The 17,443-nt window shown below is 33.1% G+C and overlaps 2 protein-coding genes, 1 long non-coding RNA gene and 2 other non-coding genes across 8 annotated transcripts; 2 read left to right on the forward strand and 3 right to left on the reverse strand.

Annotated features, from left to right (window-relative positions):
- Positions 1–9,106: 9,106 nt before the first annotated feature.
- On the reverse strand, positions 9,107–11,349 carry LOC110661245 (uncharacterized). Of its 3 annotated transcripts, none has more exons than XM_058139829.1 (2): positions 9,887–11,349; positions 9,107–9,419 (listed from the first exon to the last, which is right to left on the reverse strand). In XM_058139829.1, the coding sequence occupies exon 1, from the start codon at positions 11,159–11,161 to the stop codon at positions 9,911–9,913; it is 1,251 nt and encodes a 416-aa protein (XP_057995812.1). In that variant the 5' UTR covers positions 11,162–11,349; the 3' UTR covers positions 9,107–9,419; positions 9,887–9,910. The 3 variants fall into 3 exon arrangements, with proteins under 3 accessions (XP_057995812.1, XP_021675520.2, XP_057995811.1); XM_021819828.2 differs by having other exon boundaries at positions 9,339–9,587; XM_058139828.1 differs by having other exon boundaries at positions 9,339–9,606.
- LOC131169032 (small nucleolar RNA Z122) lies at positions 9,326–9,416 on the reverse strand. The gene has a single exon (XR_009145937.1). It is a non-coding gene; the product is annotated as a small nucleolar RNA Z122 (small nucleolar RNA).
- Positions 11,350–12,281: 932 nt separating the features above from the next.
- Positions 12,282–12,370, forward strand: LOC131175743 (small nucleolar RNA Z196/R39/R59 family). Its single transcript, XR_009145932.1, has one exon. It is a non-coding gene; the product is annotated as a small nucleolar RNA Z196/R39/R59 family (small nucleolar RNA).
- A 388-nt stretch (positions 12,371–12,758) lies between these two features.
- On the reverse strand, positions 12,759–14,859 carry LOC110661243 (uncharacterized). Of its 2 annotated transcripts, XM_021819826.2 has the most exons (4): positions 14,454–14,859; positions 14,177–14,341; positions 14,051–14,069; positions 12,759–13,078 (listed from the first exon to the last, which is right to left on the reverse strand). In XM_021819826.2, exons 1-3 carry the CDS (start codon positions 14,842–14,844, stop codon positions 14,056–14,058), a joined length of 570 nt encoding a protein of 189 aa, XP_021675518.2. In that variant the 5' UTR covers positions 14,845–14,859; the 3' UTR covers positions 12,759–13,078; positions 14,051–14,055. The 2 variants fall into 2 exon arrangements, with proteins under 2 accessions (XP_021675518.2, XP_021675517.2); XM_021819825.2 differs by lacking the exon at positions 14,051–14,069.
- Positions 14,855–16,336, forward strand: LOC110661244 (uncharacterized). Its single transcript, XR_002496087.2, has 2 exons — positions 14,855–15,113; positions 15,984–16,336. It is a non-coding gene; the product is annotated as an uncharacterized LOC110661244 (long non-coding RNA).
- The last annotated feature ends 1,107 nt before the right edge of the window (positions 16,337–17,443 follow it).

Raw genomic sequence — 17,443 nt, forward strand, 5'->3', positions numbered from 1 at the left:
TATAAATTTTAGCTGCAATTATATTATTAAATTAAATTAATTTTTTATTTTAAATAATTAACAATAATTATTACAATTGAATTACAATTAATATTATAATAAAAATAATTTTTAAAATAAATTAATATTAAAGTAAATTAAATTTTATTAAAGATAAAAAGGCAAAAAAAAAGTCAAGCCAAATGGCAAATTCTTGACAATAAGTGTGGCGTAGCAAATTTTTAAAATGATTTAACTTGATAGATAGATAAATAAATTAAATCAGCTCGATTTAAATTTGACCTGAATTCAAATCGGACCGGGTCGGTCTAATAGTTTCTACATTCACATGTTTTGCATAATTAATGAAAGGAAGCTAAAAGCAAAAATATTTCAGCTACTGAGAGCTGATTATTTTGTAAATTATTTACTAATATTTAAAAATAATTGAAAATAAGATACTTCAAACGCTAAAAAATAAAAAAAAAAGATTATAGAAATTGAATTACAGGTGGTTAACTTCCTCCTGTTTTCTCCAAATCAAACGGTTGAGAATATGAAATTGGAATTGTGTTGTGAATTGAATTAGGAGAAATCTAAATATATCTAATAATAATAATAATAAAGGGAAAGTTTCATGTATCACATTTTTATATGAAATGATAATTTTTATATTATTTCAACATGTAAAATTAATAATAGCTTCTATAAAAAAAATTAAAATCCATTTTTCATGCACAACATAAAATATAATTTCTTATAAATTAAATACAATTTTTCCTATATAAAATTATAACGTGAATTTGATGAATTGAATAATAATCGATCAACTACTACTCATTGAGAGGTATAATATCTATCTGAACTCACCGTTTTCCGCTCAAAAGGTTATTTGTTGGACTAGGGGTTCATAACAGTCCGCTTATCGTGTAAGTGTTCGGTTCCATATCGTCCAGATCCACAACAAAACCCTAATAAAGAGCCCACTAATCAATTTCTGAAGTGATCTTCCTGTACATTTAGTTTCTTTAATTTCAAATTTAAAATAATTTCAAATTTCATTATATATTATACAAATTCATCCTAATATAATTTAATTGAATTAAATATTTAAAATCCTCCATTTCCATTCTTACATAGTTTTTTTTTTTTTTTGTCAAAATCGAGGATTTCGATTTCATGACTAAGAAACTGAAATTAGACTAAAGGATTCTGCAATTACAATTGTAATTTAGTTTCAGTATCAAATTGAATTGGGTCTAATTTTAATAAAATTTACTGATGAAATTTTTTTTAAAGTGATAGGCAGGGCAAAAAAATGAAAAGAAGAAAAATCAAAGTGGATGAAAAATAAAGGACGAGAAAAAGTCTCATTTGGGCAACGAGGAAGGTCACGTGACAATTACGATAAACATGACAAATACATAACATAACGTACGGTACTTGATCTCCAGTCCTTATATTATTTCATTTTTTATTTATTTTTAAAAATATAATACACTCAACTCAATTCAATTACGCATTTATTTTAAAAATTTGAGGTCGGCTATATAGATTCTATTTCTTCACTCTAAACAATTTTGAGTTAAATCATCGAAAATATGTAATGCTTTTAGGTCATATTGTACTTCTCCTCCAAGTCAGTTTAAGTTTATTCTTTTTTTTTTCTTTCTATCCTTTAACCTAATGTGCTCTACTTGTCTAACTGGAGCCTCTGTATATCTACACTTCACATGACCAAATCACCTCAATCTCCCTTCTCTTAACTTATCCTCAATTGGCACTACTCCTACCTTTTCTCTAATACTCTCATTACAAACTTTATCTAGTTTAGTATGGCCACTCATCCACCTTAACATTCTTATCTCCGCAACTCTTATCTTAAACACATACGACTCCTTTAGTGCCCAATACTCACTACCATATAACATGGCCGGTTGTATGGCTGTACAGTAAAATTTTCCTTTTAACTTATTGGGAATCTTGTGATCACATAAAACTCTCCTGGCACATTTCCACTTTAATCATCCGGCTTTAATCCTATGACTACCATCCTCCTCACATTCCCCATCTACTTGAAGGATTGAGCCGAGATATTTAAAATGATTACTTTGGGGCAGTACCACTCCATCCAAATTAACTCTTTCCCTATCACCAGTTCGGCCTTCACTGAACTTGCAATGCACGTATTCTGTCTTCGTTCTACTTAACTTAAAGTCTTTTGACTCTAGAGTAATTCTCTAAACCTCTAGCTTTCTATTAACTTCTTCTTGCGTCTCATTTATCAAAACTATATTATTCGCAAACATCATAAACCAAGGAATACTCTATTGTATATGTTTCGTCAATTCATCTAAAAATAATATAAAAAGGTAAGGGCTTACAGCTAAACCTTGGTGTAATCTAACTGAGATAGGAAAATATCTTGTGTCCCATTTCACTGTGCGCACAATAGTAGTTGCTCCTTCATATATATCTTTCAACACTTGTATGTACTTAATAGATGCCCTCTTTTGTTCTAACACTCTCTATAAGATATCTCTTGGAATACTATCATAAGCCTTCTCCAAATCGATAAAAACTATGTGTAGATCTTTATTCACATCTCTATATTTCTCCATCAAGCTTCTAATGAGAGAGATTGCTTCCATAGTTGAACGACTGGGCATGAAGCCAAATTGATTGGGAGTGATAGAAGTGCCATAACATAGTCGATGTTCTACAACTCTCTCCCACAACTTCATAGTATGGCTCATGAGTTTAATTTCTTTATAATTTGAGCAACTATGTATGTCTCTCTTATTTTTAAAAATAGGTACTAAAATATTTCTTCTCCATTCATCAGGCATTTTCTTTGAGTTTATAATCTTATTAAACAATTTAGTTAACCATGCCACTCCCATATCTCTCAAACACTTCCACACTTCAATTGGTATTCTATCGAGTCCACAGACTTTACCCACTTTTATTCTCTTAAGTGTTTTCTTTACTTTTAAAGATCTAATCCTTCTAATATAATTCACATTCTTTTTCTATTGCTTTGTAATTTATATTCACGTTATTATCACTTTGACTATTATTAAAGAGATCATCAAAATAATTTCTTCATCTTTCTTTAATGTCCTTATCTTTCACCAACATCCTTCTTCATCCTTAATGCACCTAACTTGATTGAGATCTTAACATTTTTTTTCTCTCCTTCTTACTAATCAATAAATATCTTTCTCCCATTTTTTAGTTTCAAGTTTCTCATATAACTTTTCAAATGCCTGCGCTCTTGCTTGACTAACTGCCTTTTTTACCTATTTCTTTGCTATCTTGTACTATTTATATGCCTCATTATTATTACACTTAGGTAATTTTTTATACCATTCCCTTTTCCTCTTAACTGCCTTTTGTACTTCCTCATTCCACCATCATCTCTCTTTTGAGGATGGTCCATGTCCTTTAAACTCCCTAAATACTTTTCTAGCTACTTTTCTAATCTTTGATGCCATCTGTATCCACATACTGTTGGCCTCCACATCCAGCTTTCATGCTTCAGACTCGAGAAGCTCATTTTTAAACTTCACTTGCTTTACTCATTTGAACTCCCACCACTTTGTTCGAGCTACACTATTTCTTATAACCTTACTTGAATTGTTCATAAACTTGACATTCAATATCACTGACCGATATTAACTTATTAAAGCCTCTCCCAGAATGACCTTGCAATCCTTGCATAGAGCTCTATTTGTCTTCCTGGTTAAGAGAAAGTCAATTTAGCTTCTATGTTGCCCACTTTTGAAAGTCATTAAATGTGACTCTCTTTTTATAAAGTGGGTATTTGCTAGTATTAGGTCGTATGCCATAGCAACATCTATGATATTTTTTCCTTCCTCATTTCGGCTGTCAAAACCAAAACCTCCATGAACATTTTCATAACTTTGCCTATCATGTCCTACATGTCCATTCAAATCTCCACCGATGAAAACATTCTCTTCATTCGGTATGCTTTGCATTAGATCATCCATATCTTCCCAAAATCTTTATTTACTCTCACTATCTAGTTCTATTTATGGGACATAAGCATTAACTATATTTATTGTTTCTCCTTCTAGTACTTGCTTTACTAGTATAATTCTATCTCCTACTCTTTTCACAGCTATTACAGCATCTTTCAATGTCATGTCTATAATTATGCCCACTCCGTTCTTGTTCCTCTCTTTTACGGTAAATCACAATTTGTACTCTGAATTACCCATTTTCTTGCTTTTCTCTCCTACCCATTTAGTCTCCTGTATGCAAGCAATATTCTCCTTTTCAAGTTATCCACAAGCTCCATTAATTTTCCTGTAAGTGATCCAAGATTCCAAGTACCAATCCTTATTCTCCTCATATCCTGTTCCTTCCTAATTGATTTCCTTCTATGATATCTTCTATTATTCTCTATGTCTATCTTGTGTTATGTTCCACTATCTGTTCTACTATTTGTCTATGGACTAACTTCTTTATCCACACCCGTCCATGATGTAGGAACCCCTAGGCGCCGGCATGACGCGTCGCTTTTGATGAACGCCCTATACCCTTGCATATTTCTCACTACACCCGGGTTACGATGTAGCGCGTCGTAAGTAGAGGACGCTGCAACATTTATATCATTTGAATTCATATCATGAGGTATGACAAAATTTTTACGCTGGTTGTTAACTACCGCAATTCTCCTCTTTATCCAGGCTTGGGACAGACTAAGTACAAATTACTTAGGCAGAGTTTTTGAAAATATAATATAATATAATATAATATAAATCTTTAATTTAAAAATTATTAAATTAATTTTTATAAGAGATCATATTTATAATAATTTAGAATAATTGCTCCCTCCCTCCTTTCCCTTCCCTTTAAAAATGTTATGTTCCCTTGCATTAGCAAGTAATTCATGACTGTTGCACTATTGCCATTGCCAGCTGCTTCTTTCAGTCCAATTTGTCAATTAATTTCAGTCTATGTGATTTCCTTATCCATCTTCAGGTTAATTAATAGAGATTTATTTTATTTGCCAGTAAGTACTGAACCCATTTTGGAGCAGAGGCTTCTGCTACACCAATAATATACCCTACCAAATAAAAGCAGAAAAACAAATAAACACAAGTACGACTAATTAGTCACGAGTGAACAAACAAACAACACTTGCTCTAAGGGGTTGCATAAAAATGACAAATCCCGAAGAGCTTGTGAGGTAAGGGAATGAGCTATCTTATTGCAGTTTCCTTCTAACAAACCTGAAAGTGATAAAACTCAAAAGAAGCAAATAACAACTTGATATCTAAAATAATGCCCTGATTCACCGCCGGAGGAGTGCTACCTTGGAGAGACTTGAAAACGACAAGCGGATCTCCTTCAACTATCACCTTCTAGAAGCCCTTAGCTCTAGCAAGCAACACCGTTTCTCTATACGCAATGCCTTCCAAGATGAGCGGGTCAGCTGCAGCCTTATAAATAAACTCCATAGTTATCTTCTTATTATGGATATTTACAAGTAAACTCCAAAATATAATGATCCAAAATATATTCTTTACTATTAACAAATTTCCCTGTTGGACTAAGTTAATGACGTTGCTTTATATGGTAATGATTATGTAGAAATTCTTTCATAAACCTAATGCACTATGTGGCATATGCATTAGCCCCTTACATTTTGCCGTATATTTCACGACAAATTCTTCAATTATATATGGAGATATTTGATTTTTGCATGCATACTTATGTATGCCTGGAAATGGATCTTTCGAGCATACTAATGATGAATTAGAAGGGAAAAAAAAAAAATGGAAGAAACGAAAAAGCTTGTTGCATGCTGCAATGCTCTTATGCATCAGGTCTATCACAATCATTAATCTCCATTCAATAATGTAATATCCCAGGTATCACCAGAACGTGCTTCTTTTTGAACCCAAAAGGAGAAAAAAATAAAAAAAAAAAAAAAAAAATCTCAACCTATCATGTCTTCAGAGGGGTTTATTGAACTTTCCCGGATGTGTTGTAAAGCTCTTTCAATTTGTAGAAAAATTTCTTTTGATTAATAGAAAAAATTAAATCCAATTTAAGATTGTAAATGGAGTGAAATCAATCAAAATTAAGCTTATCAAAAATATTTTTAAATTGAATTAAAATCATACTTAAATTAATTAACTTAACATTATTTCAAGTTAAAAATTTTAATTTTTTAAAAAATAAAAAGATTAAAAAAAATTTAATTATTAAATTCGATCATTTTCTAAACTTTAAATCAAAATTTCAATTTCAATTTAAAATAAGCCAGGTAAACATCTCTGCATTAGATAGGGTAAATAAAAATAAAAACTAAAAAAAAGTATTGGATAACAATTCAACAAATTAATAAAATAATCATCAAATTAATTATTGAGGGAATACAATTGTCACGCATGATGGAGAAAGGGTTTTGAATTTGATAGACAACTTAGGTGGTGAGCCAGTAAAGTGAAACAGAAGAAGGATTGGAATTCGATCAAAAATAATTAATAAAAAATAGAACAAGGATTGGAAAATATAAAGTAAAGAGAGAAAATTTTTTTTTCCGAGTAATAACAAGACAAACAGCTCACGAAGTCTGCGCAAAACAAGATACGCTGATGTGACTAAAATAGGTCACATACCCCACTCTCACTCTGACGCTATGTCTAAAAATATCTCCAATTCTTCATCTGCATCTTTTATTTTACATAAATTAATTTTTAATTTGTATTATTAAAATATTTAATAAAAATAAAATAATGATATAATGAATTATTTGTGAACCACTTTCCCTCTGTATTAAAAAACAAACTATTTGAGATAAATTACTTCTCAAAATTAACAAGAGACATGTTTGAGAAATTATTTACATAGATTTTGTTTTCACGCTCCGCAGTCTCGCAAGGCGCAAACGCTAGAAGACAAATTCGTTGGGGAGAGAAGACTAGTCAAACATCCCTTATATAAAATACAAAAGCAGAAAAATATGAATTTTATGAAACGGTTAATTATTTAGCTGTTTGTAAAGCTGAACGCTGCTTGTATATGCTTTAAATTTTTATCATGTTCTATGAAATTTAATAACTTAGGAGTTTTATTTTTTACACTTAGTTTTAATAGTTAGATTTTTATGAAATTTAGGTATTAGACGAGATATAACTAAAAATGATAATATTAAAAGGCAATTAAGTTCAAATATTATCAATGATTAATTGAACAAAATAATTTTTTGCGTTCATCACTACTCTCTGCAGCTAAAATTACGATGATGAGTTATCATTTTCAATTTAAATAATCTCATAAAATTCAGAGGCTACTGATATTAATAATAATAATAATAATAAATTATTATCAATTCCTTATCTCAATTCCATAGTTATTAAAGGTTCAAGGCGCATTAAGGCGCTAAAGGGTCCTAGAACGCCTAGGCGCGAGACGCACACTTGAGCGAGATGAGGTGCAAAAAAAAATAAAAATAAAAATAATATCCTATCAAACTTCAAATAACATAAAACTAAAAATAATAATAACAAAAAAGTATTCAAGTGCTAAATTATTAAAACTTCGATAGTCTCTTGATCTTTCATAACTAAAATTAAGAAATTATAAAATAACTATATCTTTTTCATCTTTTTCTACATCTTCTTCCTCTTAACATTCATCTTCAAAATCAATATTTTCATTATTTCCCTCACCTTTAAGAACTAAAGGAGTATTAACTTTTTTTTTTTGAAAAAGATAATGAGTGGTAGTATTGAAAATAAAAATATGCGAGATTTGTAATACTGAGTATATTAGTTTGATGAAATTTTGTTGACTAATTATCACCAACGATACTAATTTTGAAAACTTATAGATCAATAATTTTCAAGTTGAGTGATAGTGCTTTTTTTCAATGAAAGTACTCGCCGAATGTAGAAATAAAAAAGACGCGCCTTTCTAGCCTTGCGCTTGAAACAAAGCGCACGCCTAGACGCATAAGATGAGAGCCTAGTGAATATTGCCTGCCTTTCTTCTGTAGAGGTGCTAGGACTGGAGCTTGGTAAGCTTGAAGGCTAAGGTGCGCATAACTATGCTCAATTCACAAAGTACTGTTTCACAATGAAATTCATCACACATAACATTATAAGTAGAGGATTCATCCTATATAAGTTGGTGTTGAAGTTCAAACAACAATTCAAGCATTCAGAAAAGGATTAAAATCCAAAATGTTACCACTCAATATGGGAAATTGCTGGGTTGTGTGTAGGGGTGAGTATTCAGTTCAAACCGAACCGAACCGAACCGAATTAAATTAAAAAATTCAAACCGTAAATTTTAGAAACCGAATCAAACCAAAATGAGTGAAAAATCGAATCGAATCAAACCGCTCTATTTCGGTTCAATTCGATTTAAACCAATTGGTTTGATTTTTTTTAAATTTTAAATTTAGACTTGATTTTCAAATTATTTAGTCTAATTTTAACTTTGATTTGAACTTAATAACCATTAATCAATGAAATTAAATAATTAATATATATATATATAATTAAATATAATTCATAAATTTTTCATAAAAATAAATCAATTCAAAAATCGATTCAGTTCGATTTAATTTGATTTGACTATATAAATCACTATTTAGTTCAGTTCAATTTAATCGATTTTTTCTCTTCGAAATCAAACCGAACCAAAATAACCGAAATTTTTATAATTTAAAATCGAATCAAACCGATTGAATTTTAAAACCGAATCGACTGAATTAAATTGACTCGATTCGGTTTAATTTTTCGGTTTGAATCGAATTCTACTCGACCCTAATTGTGTGCAAAACGTGTTTGAGGAGATAAAAGAGTGTGCATATATATATATATATATATATATATATATATATATATATATATATTACAGAGAAGAAAAGGACTCTTCTAGTGCAATCACCTGTGCCTCAAGGCATTGCAGCACCACCACGACCACCAAAACTAGGAAGTGGGTGCTCACTCAAGAAATTTATTTGAATAAATCTAATAATGTTGAAGTTTTATAAAATGAATATATTCAGCTCTCCCTAACTATGATGCTTATTTTTCTATTCAAGCATGATAAATTAAATAAAAAAAAAAATCCAAGAATGTGCTCATAAAAGCATAACATATTTTAAGAATTTGACCCACATGTTTATCCAAGCAGGATCATTTGTGGTCCACCGGCCAAATAATCTTTTCTCATATCAATGGCCCATTGAAAAAGTCCAAAATAAGTAGTTTATAAGCTGATTAAAATCTAAAAATAACACTGAGTAATAAAACAGAACTTACTTTTTTAAAACATTGCATAGAAAGGGTAATAAGAGTTTGGGATCAGACTGACGTGCAAAAGATTATTCAGCAGAGCTGGCGCCTCTGTTAAATGTTACTGTTTCAATCTTGTCATCATTTCCCAAAACACTGGCACAAAACAACAAAAGCTCACTCTAATTATATATTACAATGGATGATAAAAAGTATGAGAAAGATTAACAGAAAAAAAAAAATCCGAAGGCCTCACTCATGAGTTGCAGAAGCCCGTGCAAATCAAACCTAGGCTCACCATTCCCATTCAGAAAGATTCCACATCTTTTAGTCAAGAAAACAACTACAGGATTAGCTAGGGGTTAGAGCATAGCAGAACAAGAACGTCAACAACTACGAGGGAACAACATGAAAAACAGAACGAGAAGGCCCCTTCCCCGCTGCTTATATACAAGAACATCCCAATTTCATGTGGTAATTTTGCTTCGCTTAAACAAGGATAAAGAAAAGAAAAAGAAAAGAATTTTTATGTTTTTGTTTTGAACAAAAACTCACTACAGAAATCTCATGAATAGCACAAAAACAAACTCTTAAATGCTAAATAATGGTAATGGTGGTGGTACCCTTTTCGCTTACACCCTTCTCTGTTACGCTCGATCAATCCGGTTTCTGCTATTACCGTGTTGCTGCTGCCCCTTGTTGGCCCATTCTCGTTTTTGGGGAGGAGAAGAAAACAGCTGACCAAACCCAAATACGGAGACTGACTTGGATGTTCCTCTCAGGGAACAAACGGGAACGTTAATAACCGGAGTCACTCTCACGTTTGCTGAATATGATCTCTCCATTCCCCTGTGCTTAAATCTTGAACCGCCATTAAAGCTACTTGGACTGCTGGAACTCCTCTCCAAGCTCTGGAACACTATCTTCCCTGATGAATTCATTCTCGGACTGTCCACCGAAACCCCCCTGCTTGTAACCCCACTCGATTCCCCAGCAGCCCTCCTCATCGGGCTCCTTCCCACTCTCGTAGCAGAAGTGGAGTTATTGCTATTGTTGCTATTGCTATTGGTCTCTGACCTGGGCTTCACCATTCTCATTCTGAGAGGATTTTGATTTGGATTCCTATTGAGAACAAATGGGTTTGGATTTGGATCTTGGAAGACGTTTAAACTAGGGTTCGGTTTCTCGGATTCAAGAGAGAGTCTGGGGAGATCTTCATGCTCGTGGCTCGAAGACGAAGAAGAAAGCGATAATCGCGATGATGAAATGGAAACGGACTCACACTCCGTGTCCTTTAACAACGGCAGACTCAAGGAGTGATCCAAAGATGATGAATTGCAACTGCAAGATTTTGAGCTTCTATGCAGGAAATGTTTCAACGATTTTGGGATAGGGTTAGAAGAAGATGACGATGTTGTTTTGTGGGCATCAGCTTTGGTGTTCGCATTCTGGTAAAGCTTTTTTAACCCCAATAGCTCCTTCCATCGACTCGAACACCTGGGGGCTTTTGGAGAAAACAGGCAAGGGTCAGTAACGGATATTTCCATCTCCATTCTACGGCAAGACTTGGCAGTCTCGGGTGACCTGATCTCGCTCAAAGCATTGGCCGGCTTGATTGTCGTGAGCGGCACCAGCTTCCCATCTGAGAAAAGCTCATCGGCGGGGAGCATGGTTACGGGATCTTCGAGACGGAACTCAAAGTCAACAGAATCAAGAATCTCCGGCGGATCTTCAGCTGGAGCGTCGCATGAGACAGTATTAGAAGATCCTGATTGCTTGGAGGTATCCTCTTCACGGCTAAAAGAGATTCGCGGACTCAACCAACCGTAGGACGGGTAAGTTCCCGACGAGAAGTTCTCCGGCGACATGCTGATGTTGTTAACGCAAGCCGAGGCCATGGCCTACGTAATCATGCAATGAAAACAGTATTTCTATAACTGAATGAGACAGAGACGTCGTGGGTTCGCGGAGAGCTGTAGCACATTAACGGAAATGCTCAGGTGGGTGAGATCTAGAGAGAGAGAGGGGTTTTTGTTGGCGCTTTTGTTAGGGTTTGGAAGCGAAGTGTGAAGCTAGCTCAAGTGGGCTTGTGTACGTGTGTGCGCCCGCGCGCCCTAGTGTCACAGTGAAAGTGAAATGGACAAAAGGACATTCATATTTTATATGGCATATGAGTAATTTCCATCTGACTCTGGATCGACGTCGTTTCTATAATTTCAATTTTCTTGTTATTAATTCTTTCAAAATGAGCGAAGTCAGTATTTTAATTTAAGAGGTAAATTTTTAATTATATATATTTAAAATTAAATTTTAAATAACTTGGTATGATAAGTTAATGGTTAAAAAAAGATAAAAGAAAAAGATTTAGAATGGCAAGGCTCAAAATCATGTTAAGTGTTCACTGTTTCAACTTATAATTGATGTTAGTGCCAGATAAAGCAATGCATTCATCATATTGAATGAATTAATTGAGAAATTGTCTGATTCTGTTTGGAAATGGCATATAAATAATTAGCATGCAAAACGTAATTTGGGTATGGCAAAACAATAATTAGCCAATCATCGTTTCCACTGTTTTCATAAGGTGGATTTTGATTTGACTTCTATCCATATAACAATCTGCTTCATCCAAATCAAAACACCGGCCCCATTATCATTGTGTTTATTTTAAAATGTAATCAATTTATTATTTTAAATTTTGTATGATTATTTTACTTTAGTAATTATTTTAAAGTAATTATGGATAAAGTAAATTTTAGTTTTTTTTGTTGTTTTTACATGAGATAAGAATATCTGGGCTTTAACGGAGATTAATACAATTTAGTCCAATAGGCCTTATGGTTAGGGCCTTGGCCCTAAATTAGCCTGAATATGGATTCCATCGAATCCTACAATTCTAAAACCCTAACCACAATGATTATTATGATATCTGATTCCTCCTGCACTTCCTATCTTATTAAAATTCTTAATTTCAAATTTTCCATTTTATTGAATGTCTTAATTTTGTTTTGTTATGTATGCAATCTATGACGTAATTGCCATTTAGTGGTTCTGATTTTATATTGATTGATTTGTCAGAAATTCACCATCTTTCGCCTGAGATTGCATAGAAGGTTTTCAATTTGAGGCATGCCAACCCAAGGTGTCTGAAGCCTAAAAGAAATTCTTACACAATTAACAATTGTATTAAGGTTCATGAAAGCCAAAAACAAGACCTTACCCACCACTCATTTTAAGCGCTTATTCTGATACCACTGTTGCATGCCTTTGTAATTAAGAAATAATCAGCAACCGAAAAAACCTTTGTAATTAAGGCTCCATATGATTACAAATGTGGTTGGGGGTAATTGAGTTAGATCAGCTCCATTGTCCTATCAATCGCTGAGGTATTTTTCATTGCTAGATCAACTCAGCAATGATTCTCTGCTAATCCCATTCCAAAACGTTGTTTCAAGGTATTTTAGGCAATACTGAACTTTTGTCAACTAGAGAAGCTTTCAACTCTCCCATTCCCCATGTTATAAAAAGGAATTTGAGATTCAGTCACAATTGGCTCTATATTGCTGAAATAAACTTTCATTCTCTTAGCAGCAGATACATTGACTTTTAAATTAGCTTCTTTATCAAAAAAAAAAAAAAAAAAAGAGTACAAAAACTTGAATGCATTGCTTGACGTTTGTATTAGCAGCCAGGCGCTTCCATTGGCTCAACATGCACTCCTCATGATTGAAAGGAGCACTATCATAAAATTTGAATTGGGAATGGATATTTTCCAAGGGCTTGATGCTTCTCGTGACGAAATCAACAGTCCTTCACTGTACATAAGAGAACCAAAATTTAACTTCAAACTTCCAAACCAGTAAAGGTTGGCTGTAGCTGTAAGTCGCAATTCAGATAATACTCAACTCAATTAAGCCTTTATCCAAAGAATTTGAGGTCGACTATATAGATTTTCTTTTTCCATTCTAAACGATTTTGAGTTAAATCCTCCGAAATGTATAATGCTTCAATATGTTGAATTTAAGTCTACTCCTTCTTTTCTTTCTATCCCCTATCTTAATGTGCTCTAATTGTCTAACTAGAGCCTCACATGACCAAACCACAACTTATCTTCAATTGGTACCACTCCTACTTTTTTTTTCTAATACTTTTATTACGGACTTTATCTAATCTAGTATGACCACTCATACTCCTTAACATTCTCATTACAGACTTTCTCTTTCTCTAAGATTCTTGCAGTAACATTTGGTGAAAGAGTTGAAAATCAAAAGGCAGTTTCTCATTTTTTGAGGCCAATAAAGTGAAAAGTAGCCTAATTTCTGCATCATGTTGAAGGTTTTGTGCATCCAAGCATAAAATAAACAATAAACATGCACACGCATTAGCGTTTGAAACAAATGAATTCCAAAAAATTTTATGGAATTCATTTCTAAATCAAGGATTTCGTGTTCGGAACAAAAAAAATGAAAAAATAAAAAAAATTCAACATAACTTACCCAAATTCTATTTATATCAAGTTAATGAAAACCAATATTTAAGTATTTTCAGGAACTCTCTAGTTGTCTTCTTAGCAAATCAGAGCTGCACTATAAGATGGAAACATAGCATGCAATAGTAATTAACAAGTTATAGTGATCAAGTCTAAACGAATGGAGAACATAAGCTAAGCTTCTATTCATCCTAAGAAGTGATGGAAAGTGATTTCCCCCTTATTTTTATATTCCTGTATCCCTTTCTCTCTCCCCTACCAAATAAAGAGAAGGGAAGAGAGCTTTCATTCCATTTACCTTCCCTAACTTTCTTTTCCTGCAACCACAAGGATTCCCAGAACAGGGCATTAAACTCGAAATCGAGCATCAGGAAATGAATTTTAATATAAAAAAATTGAGCTCTCAGGAGATAAATATAAATACCTTGTGAGACGCCCGCAGATAGCATCCGATCCATATTATCAATACGGCGTTGTATAGATTTTAGGAGAGAGTTCAATGAAGAAACTCTCTTTCTAACTCCTGAAATCTTCGCAGCATGCTGCATAATGAAGAGCAAGGGTGCATCTTCTAACAACTGATCAAGTTCTAATACCATTCACAGACAACAAAAATTTTATCTTTTATATACATATACAAGACATTTTACAATAAATAGTTAACCCAGAAAATATTTCCACATGGAAGATAATATAATTACCTCGGGTTAGACGATCTAAGGCAGAATTAAGTTGGTCTTGGCTTTTGAGAGTGTCTTGAGCTTTAGAATCGAAATCCCTTATAAGACTGGCAAGCATTGTAGATAAACCCTTGGCTAATGCATCGCTGCTCTTGTTGATTTCGTTTTCAGTGTTGGGCTTAGATTGGTGATCTTCAGGGTTGATTTCACAGGGATCCTTATTTCCATTAGATGAAACTGGAGGGTCTATTTGAACAGAAACAGAGATGCTACTTTTGTCGTTGGGATCGAACGGATCTTCTGGAGTCTCCATTCTCAAGGGGGATTTCGAGCATCGGAGTGAGGAAGCAAAGGCGTGACAGGCGTTCAAGCGAGAAGAAATTAGAAGACTCCAATGGGCCAAAGAACCCATTTAACAGTTTCATTGGATCTAAACAAGGCCCATATTAATTTTCGTACGAGCCGAACAGCCGAAAAAAATGCAAGGACGAAAATAACCTTCAACTTCAAGCGTGGGGCTAGGGCGGATTAGGGTTTCTTGTCAGCTATAAATATCAGAGAGAGGCCCTTAATATTTTCCGTCTTAAAACTTGGATTAGAAACTCTGGTTCATTCCAGAGGAGCGGCTGAGCAGGGTGAGACAAGCAGATCCGGAGAGCTTGACACAGGATGAGAGCTAAGGTACGTGTGGCTTGAATTGTTGATATTGGTTTTAATGGTTTGCGTTGTATCTTGTTGTTTAAATGCTTATATTGGCCTGGTTAATTTTGGGTGTTTTCTAGATTTTGAACACTTTTTGATAATATGATGGAGGAGAAGTTAGTGTGTAACGTATGCTATATTTTACTTAACAAAAAACCTATGGAAATTGTATCTAACTTAGATGGAATTGGAGATGGTCATTACTATTATTCCTTTTGTGATCGCTGGTTATGAATTTTTTGTTTGCATTTCTTCATTAAGTGAGGGAACGAAAAGGGAATGATGGAGTTGATTTGTGGCAACTTTTGCTTATTGTGTATTTGTGATCACTTTGCTGGTTTGTATACAAGTTCAGAAAAATCAACGCATTATGTTGAGAAATATTGTTTTAGGCTGAAGGATATCTAGCAAATTTGTTTCCATTGTTTGTTATGTTTAAATGGTTCCGTATTGGATGCATGGTTCTTCTTCCATCCCGTGGAGATATTGTTTAGTGATTACTGGAGGGTTTCCTAGATATTTGATTTCTTATCTTTAGAGATTTATATAGTCCAGTGTGTGATGGGTTCTGATTCTTTCAATCATGTTTTTTTAATTACTTATTGATTGGTATCATATTTTACATTTTTCTTGATGTTTGAGGTAATGTTAAACTTACTTGAAAACTGTCATGAAAGATTACATTTTCTTGTGTAGCTGAAAATTTTGTGTTGTTTTATCTCAGTGTATTGGGTTTGTTCTTCAAGCCTATTGTTAATGTATAATGATGGCAATTACTTTTGTTTAAATTGTTTTAATCTTAACTTTTTTATAATAAAAGGATAATGTATTATTACTTGTACATTTCAGTGGAAGAAGAAGCGAATGAGGAGATTGAAGAGGAAGCGCAGAAAGATGAGGCAGAGATCCAAGTAGGTGTGCGGACTGGGACAAGATGGAGTTCTCTCCTGATATCAAACAGCTTTTGCTGCTTGATAGCTTGCTGAAGGGTGTTTGACAGGGAAAGCTTCGCTTGTTTTCTGTCTTTTAGTTTTAGTTTTAGCAAAGTTTTATTGAGACTACTGTTCTTCAAGTTGCTGGATTATATGTTTTGAGTTGTATTGGATTTGATGTTTAGGTATGCTTCTAAATTGATGATGAAACTTCTTAAAATGTTTTATGCGCTATGATGTGATGCCTAAATAGAATTTTCTGTTCTATTATGTGTCCATGTAAATGCAGTTGGGCAAACTAGATTTGGTGAGGGTGGGTTTGGAAACTCATCGGATTGTTTGATTAAAATTAATTTTGAATTAGATCAAAATTAAATTAAAACTAGTCGATTTAGTTTTGAGTCAAAATCAATCTATATTAAAATAAGGATAAATTATTACTGAATTCTTTAGTTTGTCAAAATTTGCATAATTTTTATTTTTTTAATTTCAATTAAATATATTTATATTTTATAAAATCATCCTCTTTAATCTCTCTGTTAAAGAATTAGTCAACTTGTTTTGGCTTTAAATGTTTATACTATTTAGTCTTTGTAGTTATAAGACTAAATGTGTTGCCTATGTTTTATTTAACATTATTAAAATGTGAGGATTTAATAATAATTTGTTTAAAAATATTTTTTTTAAATTGAATTGCTAAATTTAATCACAACAGTAATTGATTAATAATCAGTCTAGTTTCGATCTCCTGATTTTTGAACCTAAATCCTCCGGAATTAAATCGCTTTAGTTTATGATAATGGAAAATTTTCTCACTTGTGACTGGAGTTTGTCAAGAATTTGCCGCTGAATTTTGTAGCCACCGTTTCTACACCATCTTGTTTCTGAACTAGTGGATGACTGGTTGCAATACAACATGAAGAAGTAAGCGTGTAGAATAGTAAATGTGTCACACCAGTCTCTAACATATAGAGATTGATGTAACCTGAAAAATTGACAGGGCTTTTTCAAAATCTATAGCTAAATGAACATGTGAAGCTTGTTAAAATATATCTCGCATATAAAACAAGGCTCCATGCCCATCAAACATATTTAAATACATAACTACAAATGCATCCTCTTTGTGAGGATCAAAAGAGAATATTTACAATTCAAACTTCTAGCTGTCTATACATATGTTCAGCAAACTATAACAAAATAAACATCCAAAAGAAGCATATTAGCCCTACCTCTACTATACTCTATAGTTGGTGAAGTGGAAGAGAGGACAAGACTGAAAGAGAGGCTGCTATTGATGGAATCAACAAAAGAATTTGAAACATTAAAAATTAAGAGAGTGAATACAACTACTCAGTGAGCGGATAAATAAATAACAAA

Source organism: Hevea brasiliensis, chromosome 17 (genome assembly GCF_030052815.1).
Source record: "Hevea brasiliensis isolate MT/VB/25A 57/8 chromosome 17, ASM3005281v1, whole genome shotgun sequence".
Lineage (NCBI taxonomy): Eukaryota > Viridiplantae > Streptophyta > Magnoliopsida > Malpighiales > Euphorbiaceae > Hevea > Hevea brasiliensis.

Excerpts from the sequence above, each read along its gene's own strand:
- LOC110661243 (XM_021819825.2), bottom strand. The coding sequence starts at position 14,844 with ATGGGTTCTTTGGCCCATTGGAGTCTTCTAATTTCTTCTCGCTTGAAC. Across the intron at positions 14,342-14,453 it reads CTTAGATCGTCTAACCCGAG|AACTTGATCAGTTGTTAGAA; the intron begins GTAATTATATTA and ends GAATGGTATTAG.
- LOC110661245 (XM_058139829.1), bottom strand. The coding sequence starts at position 11,161 with ATGGCCTCGGCTTGCGTTAACAACATCAGCATGTCGCCGGAGAACTTC.